Source organism: Apis mellifera, linkage group LG5 (genome assembly GCF_003254395.2).
Source record: "Apis mellifera strain DH4 linkage group LG5, Amel_HAv3.1, whole genome shotgun sequence".
In the NCBI taxonomy this organism is placed as follows: Eukaryota; Metazoa; Arthropoda; class Insecta; order Hymenoptera; family Apidae; genus Apis; species Apis mellifera.
In genome coordinates this window covers 325,502-337,500 of record NC_037642.1, presented here as the reverse complement: position 1 = coordinate 337,500, position 11,999 = coordinate 325,502, and the positions used below count along the sequence as shown (strand labels likewise).

At 18.7% G+C, this 11,999-nt stretch overlaps 2 protein-coding genes across 3 annotated transcripts; both read right to left on the bottom strand.

The window, feature by feature from the left end:
* Nucleotides 1–2,017: 2,017 nt before the first annotated feature.
* LOC412245 (acidic mammalian chitinase) lies at nt 2,018–5,280 on the bottom strand. The gene is made up of 6 exons (XM_006572019.3): nt 5,124–5,280; nt 4,051–4,311; nt 3,626–3,907; nt 3,319–3,555; nt 2,643–3,066; nt 2,018–2,176 (listed from the first exon to the last, which is right to left on the bottom strand). The coding sequence occupies exons 1-6, from the start codon at nt 5,180–5,182 to the stop codon at nt 2,033–2,035; spliced, it is 1,407 nt and encodes a 468-aa protein (XP_006572082.1). The 5' UTR covers nt 5,183–5,280; the 3' UTR covers nt 2,018–2,032.
* Nucleotides 5,281–6,113: 833 nt separating this feature from the next.
* On the bottom strand, nt 6,114–10,210 carry LOC102653815 (cytochrome b reductase 1). Of its 2 annotated transcripts, none has more exons than XM_006572023.3 (5): nt 10,081–10,210; nt 8,817–9,032; nt 8,505–8,713; nt 6,954–7,111; nt 6,114–6,832 (listed from the first exon to the last, which is right to left on the bottom strand). In XM_006572023.3, the coding sequence occupies exons 2-5, from the start codon at nt 9,028–9,030 to the stop codon at nt 6,673–6,675; spliced, it is 741 nt and encodes a 246-aa protein (XP_006572086.1). In that variant the 5' UTR covers nt 9,031–9,032; nt 10,081–10,210; the 3' UTR covers nt 6,114–6,672. The 2 variants fall into 2 exon arrangements, with proteins under 2 accessions (XP_006572086.1, XP_006572085.1); XM_006572022.3 differs by lacking the exon at nt 10,081–10,210 and adding an exon at nt 9,171–9,304.
* Between the last annotated feature and the right edge of the window lie 1,789 nt (nt 10,211–11,999).

Sequence of the window (11,999 nt, the reverse complement as noted above, 5' to 3'; positions counted from 1 at the left end):
TGATTAAAGCAAGTTTTTTTAAAATGATTATAATATTCATTATATAATGATAATCATAATGTTAATAATTATATAGAAATAATAATATAAAAAAAATTATAGCAAATTCAATATTATCAGAATATTAATTTAATTATTTAAAAACTAATGTTGAATTAATTATAATACTAAAAAAAAATCACTAATCCCAAAATTTTTATTCCTTGAAATTATTCTAATATTAAATTCTGAAATTCTAATTATTAAAAAAGTTCAAATCTTTTGTAAACTAATTTATTATTATGCTATTTAATTTATTATTTTCATAAATATAATTTAACATTTAACTTGTTTTAATTTTATTTATTTTTTATAAATTTTTGGATTAGCATTTATCAACATTTATAAGAACAATACATATCAATTATAAATTGCATATTAAACTATAAAGAAGTAAAATAAAAATAAAATAATTATTACTAAAATAATAAAAATAATTGTTGCTAATTATAATTAATAGAACATATTTAATAATATTTTATATAAAATTACAACATGTGAAAACATGTTTTATTTCTTAATATTTCTTATGATACATATAATTTTATGTATATATATATAATTTTGTATCATAGAAAAATTAATGAAAATATTTGAATAAGAAATTAGCAACAATAAACTTTAAAAATAATGGGAGATAGGATAAATACTAATTTTATAATATATGATTAAAAATTGCAACTTAAATGCAACTTAAACTTAATTAATAAAATTACATAGCTAAATTATATGCAATGAAGTAATTATTTAAAAAATAGATAAGTAAGTTGCACATTTATAAAATAGGAACATTGTTTTAAAAATATTGATCAGAATAGTAAACATAAGAATGAAATAAGAAAACTATAATCTGTAAGGAATAGTCCAATATTTATATATGCAAATATACAAGATGCACATATATATATTTTGTATTCATTATTTTTCAAAAATTTTTAATAATTCTAATAAAAAAAATGTTTTGAATAAATGTCGATTATAGATCAACTATATATACATTTTGATATTAGATATTTTTAAAAATTATCTTTGATTTTCTTTAAAGTGTCTCAAATTTTATGATTCTTTATTTTTTAATAACTATATTTGATTTAATTTATATTAATTTATATTATATAAATATTTATTTTATATTTATTTAATTTATTTTCTATTAAATAAATTAAAAACGTTCTTGAATTAAAAATTATTTGAAAATTATTGAACTTGTTTCTGTATCAACTACAATTTTTGAAATAAAAAATTATAATTATATTGAAAAAAAAATATTATTTATATATATATATAAATAATATTTTATATAAATCTTTAATATTCAAATATATAAGCGATCGATAATTAATTTTTATTCAAAACATTTTATTGGAATGCATAATAAAGCGTTTGCATATATTTATAGAACTTTCCAAAAAAATGTGTATATTTAAATGATCTAATGAAATAGTACTATATTTGCACATAAAGATTTCTAACAAGTATTTATATTACAAATAAATTAATTTCTATCTTTATCATTAGATTTATATTACAAGAATTTTCATTTAAAGTCAATATGCATATATTATTAATAAATTTTCCATTATTAATCTTTAATTTTTTTTCATATATGACTATAAATGAGTTATATTCTAATAATAAAAAAAAGAATATATAATTTTAATATTTAATTTTTGAATTAAAATTATAATTGCATTTTATTGCAAATAATTGCAAATATAAATTTTTACATAATGAAAAATGTTCTTTTGAAAGAAAAACATGTATATAAAATTATTTGTGTTTTCATCATATTAAATAATATTATGATATTATATCAAATAATATTTTTAGAATTAATAATAATTTTGAAAAATTAAAATTATTTTAATTGAAAATTAATAATTAAAAATTATTAATTGATAATTGAAAATTAATTAAATACTTTAGGAATGCAATATTTCTATAAGGAATGTAAATTAACAAAATAATAACAAAAAAGTTTTTCAAAAATGCATTAATTTTCTTGATACCTGAGGATTTTCATAATAGTACGAGTTAAAGGAAAGCTTTCATTAAATTTACATGTATTATTCCAATCATCAACATTTAAAGACAGTATCATTGCACCACCAAAATTATTTGCTCGAATCCATTCAGCCTAAAACACAATATAGTTTATTAGAATATTTCATAATTTCTTCATTTTAATTTTATAATATTTAATTCTTTAAATTTAATCAGAATCCCTATTAATTATTAAAACTTTTAAAAATAATTATAAAATAATATAGATATTATAATATTGTGAAATATATTTAAAAAGTCAATGCTAGAATATATTTGAAAAAAAATCAAATACAAAAATTATTATAAATATATTAAAGTTATTAAAAATATTGTTTAAGGCTTATTAAGTTATAAATAATTTAAATTTGTATTAGATAAAATAAAATAAAATGAAAAGATAATATCTCATTCTTAATTGTCTCATTCTATTTCTCGCTTCATTTAATGCAAACTTTAATTTATTATAATTTAATAAATAAACTTTAATCATATTTTTGTGTTGTTTTAATCTCTAAAGTGGATTCTGTATGATATTTCATAAATATATATATTCATACCTTATAATAGATGCTTGTAATATCATCATAAGAAATCCATTCTTTATCCTTATAAGCATAAGGAACTTTGCTTTCAAATTCAAAAACACTTTCTGCACCATTTCGAAGAAATTCACAAACTGTAGGATAAGAAACAAAACCCATATTTCCTAATTTACCAAAGCCATTTGCTGGTGCAAGTAAACCATGATTCAACGAATTATCTAACCTATAAGTATGGCCATAAGTAGGAATTCCAATAATTAATTTTTCTCCTGGCATTCCTTTTGAAAGCCAGTAATGAACCGAAAAATTAACATTTAGAGTAGAAAGATAACCAGATTCAGCAGCACGCGAGAAAAGAGGTGCATTAAGTCCGGTAATTGGATAATACCATACATAAAAATGGTAGTCATATGACATCAAATTCACAAAATCTATGTACCTAAATAATAAAAATTTATAAATTTATATGAATACATAAATTATTTTTCTCATATTTTCCAACACATACATATATGCACACAATAGAAAATATGAGCAAAATAATTTTATTATTATTAATAGAAAAATGAAAATATTTTTTAAAATATCTTATTATTTATAATTGTTAATAATTAAAAATTAATTATTAATTTATTGAAAACTAATTATGTAATATATTCATATCATAAAAAATAATATATCATTTGTTTACTTTGCCATTTCTGTAACCATATAGCTTTGGTCAACAATAGCTTGTGGAGCAGCTACTGCAACAGAAAGAATTAATGTTTCTTTTGCTCGGTAAAATTCTTTTCGTAATTCCTCTAATAATTGTATAAAACGAATTTTTTCTCGTTCATCAGCTCCAAGCCATGCAGGAAATTCCCAATCTAAGTCTAGTCCATCAAAACCAAATGTTCTTGTTACATTTAAAACTGATTTTATAAATCTATAAAATAAAATTAAAATTTTAAATTCATTTTATATCTAAATAATTAAAATAAAATAAAAAAAATTACCTTTTCCTATTTGCATGATTTTTTACCATTTCTGAAAAACCTAAATGGAGCTCATTACTGCCGCCAACACTAATCATGACCCTTAATTCAGGTTGAAACTTTTTCAAACCAATAACTTCCTTATAGATTGATGAATTATTACCTAAATTGAGACTACAATTTACCACGCCCGCAAAACCCACGATAATATGCGTACAAAGATTAGGGTCAATGTTCGACGGACTGAGCTCCCAGAGCGTGTTCAGGTCGCTCGATATGGTGTAATAACAGACAATGATCTGCCTATGAAAAAAATTTTTATTATCTATAATATTATTTTTTTTAGTATTTAATTCTTGGTAATATAATAATATTTATAACATATAATAATATAACATATTTATAATTTTTTGTTGGAATATATATGTTTCAAATAGTATTTTTACCCTGAGGAATTGGTGTAGAAATGCTGTGGCGAACTGATACTGTTGTTCCTGTTCGCATTCTGGTTCTCCTTCGTCGATTCGGCGTACATCCGAGCCCGACGTAACCACGTAGCAACCTTGGCATTATCTATTGTTTCTGTATCAAATGTTTCAGTACTTGAAGACCGAAGGATAATAATGCCTAACCATGCACGTGTTACAAAAAGAATTCCAAGTATCAGAGATACCAATACTAAACATAAAACTGTTTTCCAACGTGATCTAAAAAAAAAAGAAAAATTCATATAAGATTTTGAATGATTCTGAATTACTGTTAAATTTCAATATATTATAATGAATTCATAATTGCAATATAAAAATAATTATAAAAGAATTCAATTAATAGTTTAAAATAAAATAATGGACATAAATTTTATATAAAATAATTAATTTGTATTTATTTTATATATAATATACTCCGTTTAATTTAGATTGTTATATCAGTAAATATAGAATAATCAATAACCACACCTGTAACTTCTGATATATATTTATATGCTTATACTTACAGCTTATTTTATAAAATAAAATGAAATAATAAGAAATAAATAAAAAATTCATTTAAGAAAAATTAAAATATAAAAATAATATAAATATAAAATAAAAAAATAAAATAGAACTACAACAAAAAAATAATCAAGTAATATTTTTTATATATTTTTATATATATAAAAATATTTAATTTTATAAAAACATAATAATAATAAAAATAATATTTAATTACATTTTTCATACAATTCAAATGAATAAGAAAATTAAAATAGCAATTAATAAATAAGAATTTAATTATTATATTTATACAAGTAATAGAAAAAATTTAAATTTATAAAAATAATTTATATACAATATAATATAAAATTAAATATAAATTGTATTGCATATATTAAAAAAAGAAATAAATAAATGAATATTAAACTATTTTTATAAATATTATTAATAATTATTAATAATTTTCATATATATATTTAATATATATATATATGAATTTAATATAGTATAATTAAAAAATAATGAAGAATAAAAATGTAACTTACTGTCGAACGTCTGTTAACAATTCATATTTTGCCTGTGGCACAGGAATTTGCTTAACCATTGAAGGTGTAATGTTCGTCAAAAATGACGCTTGAGGACGTTAGTCCTCCAGTGTGACTTACCACTTTTATTACTACGCCCAACAAGATATTACTTACATATATATAATAACATATGTATATAGATATGCATGTAATCTAGAAATATGAAGTCTGAATAGAGTTTTACTGCGCACAATTTTGTTCAAAAAAAAGCGGCAATATTTAAAATTTTCATTTTTGCATTAAAATAAATTCTTTTAATATTTAATTTTTACATTATACTTTTAATAAAAATGCAATAAAATAATAATAATATAAGAAATATAAAATACTTATTATTAATAGATATTAGTAAATATTACTTTATCATTTTAATATTTTTAAAGAAATTATTATGAATATTGACTCTTCTTTATTTTTTTAAATTAATAAATTAGGAAATAAAGTATAAATTATGAATATGTTTGCAAGATTCATAATTTGTTGCATATATTTTTCAGAATAAATACATTTTTATGAGTAATCATAAGAAATATTTACAGATAAATATAATATAATATATATATATATATATATATATAATAAATATATATAAATTTAATATTCGTAAATGTATGCATATATTATATATATTATTCTAATATATATTAGATTTTAGATATATTATATATAATATTTTAATTTAATATATAATATTTATAATATATATTTAATATATTATAATATACTAATATAATATAAATATATTGGTATTAAATTATCATTATCGTTTCAAATACAATTTTTTTAAGTATTATAGTATATTGTATATACATATACAGAAAATATATACATATGTTATATTATATTTCATAAAATTAAATTCAATTTTTTGAAGTATGTTATTAAAAAAATTAATAAGCCTAAAAAATAATCCTTGCTAATGTTTATAAAAAGTAAAAATAATCCTTATTAATGTTTCTTTATTTTTATTTAAATTTTATTTTTTGAAATAAAATTTAATATAAATAAAATTACAATTAATGAAATCATATAGATGTAAGGACATAAATTTAAAATTCATATAGTATCAAATTTAAACTTTGTTAATTGTGTATAAGTATATTTGCAAATAAAAATTAAATATAGATCATCACAATATTAATCAGATCAAAATTGTATAAAAAATTTAAAAATAATTTTTTTATTATTTAAGTACTTAAATAATTTAACTATTTAATATAATAGTTAAATATGATTCAACATAAGAAATAAAAATAAAAATATATAATAAATAATTCAACATAAGAACGAATACATTTTCTCGTACTAATTTCTTAATTCAAAAGTAAACAAGTAATATTATTATTTTAATTAAAAAATATAAAAGTTTCTAATTAAAATTACATAAACAAATGAATCGAAATTTTGATATTAATAAAATTGTATGTTTGATATAACTTATATAAAAATAGAACTAAAATTTTGCTTATATTTAATAGAAAAAAAATTTATTATATAATATAATCACTTATTGAGTTCTATTAACTAATGCCTCATCTTCTAATTTTGGAAAACGTTTATAACGTTCTTGTGTTACCAAATAAACTGATAATCCACCAAAAAGAATTAATAAAAATCCAATTACATTAATTAATATTGCTTCATCTACAAGCTTGGAATAGTTTTCTCTGAAATTGCATATTGTGATATTAAAATAAATGAAATTTATAATTAATACATTATATATATATAATTTTATCATAAAATATTGATAATAATTGATGTAATACAATCAAAATATATACTTACTTTAAAGCAAAAATTGCTTTTTCATTAAGTCCTAAAAGACAAGAAGTAATTACACCAATAAATCCTGCGATTCCAAAGTATACATGAATAGGCATGTAAGCAGTTCGTAATGAAATTTGTAATTTTGGATATAAAAAAGAAAGAAATCCAGCAAGCCACTGAAATATAAAAATTTAAATATTTTATTTCTTAAATAATATTTTTTATGATTCCAAAAAATATTAATGTATAAATGAATTAAATAAGAAAAAAATAATATTAAAATCATTAAATCAAATGTGTATATAGTAGGGTGTCCCATAAGTTTCTTTCTTTTTTTTTTTTGATATGAAATGAATACTTGATATTTGTTGTTTAAAGTTAATTTATAACATTATATGAATCATTCTACTCTATCAATTTCTTCCATCTCTCAGGAAGCCTCATTATTTCCTTTTTCCAAAATTGTTTGCAAAATATTTCTTGAAGTGCATTTTATTTCGTTTACAGACTTTTTATCATGAAGAGAAGTTTTTAATAAATAATAATCAAATAGAACAAAATAGGGAGTACAGAAGTTGCGGTAGAACGTCCCAATCAAACTGTAACAGTTTTTCTCTTACAATTAATGCAATGTGTGCTTTTGCATTATCATGATAGCGTCATCGGTTCACCAATTTGTCCGTTTTTCTGCTATGACGTCTTTCAATTTATCAAGTTGATTGCAATATTTTCTTGATGGTTTCATCTTGAGAGAAGAGATCATAATAGACTACATCTTTCCAATCTCACCAAATGGATAAAAGAACTTTTTTCAGGTAAAGTCCAGGCTTCGCGACAATTGAAGATCTATTGTCTTTAAATCAAGTATGTTTTTGATGCACATTTTGATATAAAATCTAAGTCTCATCTCCAGTGACAAGTATCTTTAAAAAAGGATCTCTTTTATGTCACTGAAAAAGGAAATCGTATGTAGAGATGCAGTTCATAAAGTCGATCTCCATTAATGCTATGGAACCCAAACTTCACATCGATTAACATATCCCATTTTAGTCAAGTGGTTATCTACCGATTTCTTGGATTAATGGCATTCACTATCTTTTGCACACTATATTGCGGATTTTCAGAGAGTATGATATTGGTAAAATCCATATTCGTCGTTGCTAGGCGACCGTTGCGACCTTCATTTTTCAAGTCAAAATTGACCTCTAAATCTCTTTAACCAATTGTAGTAATAGTTGTAGCATTGCTCCCGTAAACAGTACAAATCTCTGCAATCTGCAGTATTATTTGCATTATCATTTTTTTTAAAGCAATAAAGCATAATAACATGTTGTAAATGTTTCCTTTGGCTATTCATATTGAACGGTATAGAAAAAAGTTTTAAAAGAGACTATATCACGAACGAAATGTACTTTAAAGGAGTTCTGGGATGATTAAAACCGATATTATAAATAGCTAATAGATAAATCTGCATTTTTATATAAAAATAACCAATTAGAGTCATTCCTAGCATGATGCAAAAGAAATTTATAGGACACCTAATAGATAAAGAAAAATAATTAAAAATACCTGGCAGCAAAATAAAATTATACTAGTAAGTCCAATCCAACTATGAAGACTATACATATTTGGAATAGGTTTTACATTTAAATTGTGGCTATCAAACACTGCTACAAGTGAAATTACAACTAATGCAATAGTTAATAACATTAGACTTGCATGAATTAATTTCAGTTTTTGTTTTCGTATATTTCTTTGTGTTCTATATATTAACATTCCTAAAAATAAATAAAAATAATTAATTAAAAAAATTAATTCAGCTTTTTGTCAACTTTTCAAATTATTGAATTAATTTTCAAATTATTGAATTGTTAAAAATACCATTAGCATATAGAAAAACAAATCCTATAACCATTAAAAGAGGATGCCAATTAAATTCTAATTCTGGATTAGAATTCCAAGCGAAACCACCTCTATAATTGCCACACCAAATTATAACTAGAATTATTAATGTTACTCCAATGATTTGCATTAAAATAGTTAATGGTTTAAATCCCTCAAGATTTTCACATGATCTCTCTCCAATTTGCTCCATATCTAAAAATAAAATTAGTAATATTTAATTAATATTTTAAAATATTATTGTAAAAATTAATAAACAAAATACTAAAAAATTGATTAAATATAATATTAAATACATATAAAATAAACTTTTAAGATAAATCAAAGACATACCCAAACATATTTGATATCGATATGGATAATTGGTTGACATAATTTAATTAAAAAATTTATTCTTTATTTTATGAAGTATTAAATTTTTTATTTGTATTCTTTTGCTTAAATTTATTAATATTATTCATTTTTAAAATTATTGAATATATATAAATCTTAATATATATATAATATATATATAAATCTTTTTTTTCACTTTTTAATAATATTCTATAACAATATTTTATTTAATTTTTATCATTATTATTATACTATTATTTTATTTTATTAAATTTTTATTAATTTTTATTAATTTAAAAGATAATTTTCATCTATTATTCTATCATAAATTAAGAAATTTTACAATATTTTACAATATTTTAATATATAAAATTTTTTTTAAATTATATTTCATAAATTTATTTTAAAAATATGTTACATTTTGACCTATAATATTATAATCATATGTATAAGATAAATTTATTTCTTTAACATATGGTAACAATTCTTTACTTTTGTCTTCTAATTTAATTTAAATATGATTTATAAATATATTTTATATTATTAAATATACATAATATTTAAACTAAATAATACATGATATTAATAATTTTTGTTTTATGCAGTTTTTTTATTTAAATTAGATCGTATCTCAATTATGAAATTAATGTATTATAATTTGTAATAACATATTTTGCAATAATGTTTAAAAATAGCTTCCATAAATCAACAAGTATTAAGTTGTTATTACTAATATGATTAATACGATTTTATGCGCCAAATTATATTTATTGAAATATTTAATATTATTAAATTGAAAAAATTGAAAAACATATTAATATATAAAATGAAAAAAAATATAATTTTTTTATATAATTTTCGTTTATATATCTTTTTTCTTTAATCGTGATACATGAAATTGCTACTATACCTGCACAATCTCTACAAGATTCAGAGAAGAATTCAACAGGTACTACGCAAGTTCTTCAACGACATAAAATATAAATTATCGATTTGCAATTTTGTGATATTTAAATTTATCGCATTTCTAGTCAATATAATATTTAATGATAAAAAAATATTTCGATTTGAATAAAATTAAATTTATTTAAATATTATTATATAAAAATTAACTTTATTCTTATATAATAAAGATATAATAAACAAATTAAAAAATAAATATAATTAATAAATAAATATAATTTATCAAATATATTAATTATAAATAAAAATAATTAAGAAATAATTATTAAAAAACATTTTTATAAAAATAAATATATATTTTATAAATGAAAAAAAAAATTCTTATATTAAAATAAGATGTTTTTTATAATTATATGTTTATTTAATATAGTTATACTAAAAATTATTTTTATTATTATATAAAAAATTGTTAATATGTTTTTTCAAATGTACTCTCCATTGATATTTCAAAAATATAAGAACATCTATTAACTGAATATTGTTAAGATAATTTTCAATAATTTTTTTAACAAAAAATACTGACCAATCATGGAGCCTAATCAAATTGCGATAACATTGATTTTATATCACCAATTCAAGATATATCAAAAAGTATATTGATAAAATACATATATTTTTAAAATACAAATATTTTTTTATCAATAGAAAATTATATCGAATTTTATCACAAACAATGAATAAATGATAATATTCAATACATTTTTTCGATGTGTTATTTGAACTTGTTTATATTCGATCGAGAGTATAGTCAATCATCAAATTGTATGCTTCGTGATTGGTCAATATTTATTGTTAATAACTCATTAACAAAGCAATAATGAAAATTTTTACAAAGGAAAATGTTGTTTGAAATTATTTCAAGAATCTTCAATTAACAAATATTTCCACATTTTTGAGAAAAATCTATATTTTTTCTGTAAATTATTTCCAATTTTATTTTTAAAATAATTAAATTGTTTTAACAACATAAAAATTGTTTTAGAATTATACAAATTCTAGAATATAATAATAATAGAATTATAAAATAAACTAAATGAATTATGAATTATAAAATAATATATATTATACATATAAAAATTGAATTTTATCATTATTAAAAAAAAGAATTATTTATACTTATATGAATTCAAGAATTTGGTTGATTGTTTCAATGGATTCAATACATATATTTTATTGATTGAAAGTATTACATTTACAACATCACATAAATTGCATATTATGAATTAAATAAAATAGCTTTATTATAAAGTACGCAAAGAATTAAAATTTTTTTAATGTTCTCCAATATAATTTCCATTAATTAAAATAATATATTATATTATTTATTATTTTTTAATTTTTTTTATATTTTAATATAATTTTAATATTAATAATTAATTTTTTAATATAAATCAATAATTATCACATTTATAAATTATATATAGAAGACTTTTGGTTTATATTAATTTATCAATAAATTAATTTTTTAATATATAATTTTAAGAAAATAGTAAATTCTTACAATCAAATTATATTCATTCAAAACTTTAGATTAACTAATAGCAACAAATTATAGATTCAGTTAATGATACAGAAACTATTACATTTCAATTTTTAATTTATTTAAAAAATATTTTTAATTATAATATTAAAAATTCTATAACAGTTTATAACATAAATAAAAAGTATATTCAAAGTTAGTAAAGATAGATTAAGAAAATTAGAATGCTTAGATCAATATAATATTGATATTGATTGAAATTAATAAAATAAAATAATACAGAAAATTTTTCTTTTGAAAATGATATATTATTTATACAATAATTTTTAAAATAAAAAATGTAATATATATTACTAAAATAAATTAAATTAATATACATATATATA

Excerpts from the sequence above, each read along its gene's own strand:
- LOC412245 (XM_006572019.3), bottom strand. The coding sequence starts at position 5,182 with ATGGTTAAGCAAATTCCTGTGCCACAGGCAAAATATGAATTGTTAACA. Across the intron at positions 4,312-5,123 it reads TTGTTAACAGACGTTCGACA|ATCACGTTGGAAAACAGTTT; the intron begins GTAAGTTACATT and ends TTTTTTTTTTAG. Across the intron at positions 2,177-2,642 it reads TTACAAGCATCTATTATAAG|GCTGAATGGATTCGAGCAAA; the intron begins GTATGAATATAT and ends ATTGTGTTTTAG.
- LOC102653815 (XM_006572022.3), bottom strand. The coding sequence starts at position 9,210 with ATGTCAACCAATTATCCATATCGATATCAAATATGTTTGG. Across the intron at positions 9,033-9,170 it reads TCGATATCAAATATGTTTGG|ATATGGAGCAAATTGGAGAG; the intron begins GTATGTCTTTGA and ends TTTTATTTTTAG. Across the intron at positions 7,112-8,504 it reads TAATTTTATTTTGCTGCCAG|TGGCTTGCTGGATTTCTTTC; the intron begins GTATTTTTAATT and ends TTTATATTTCAG.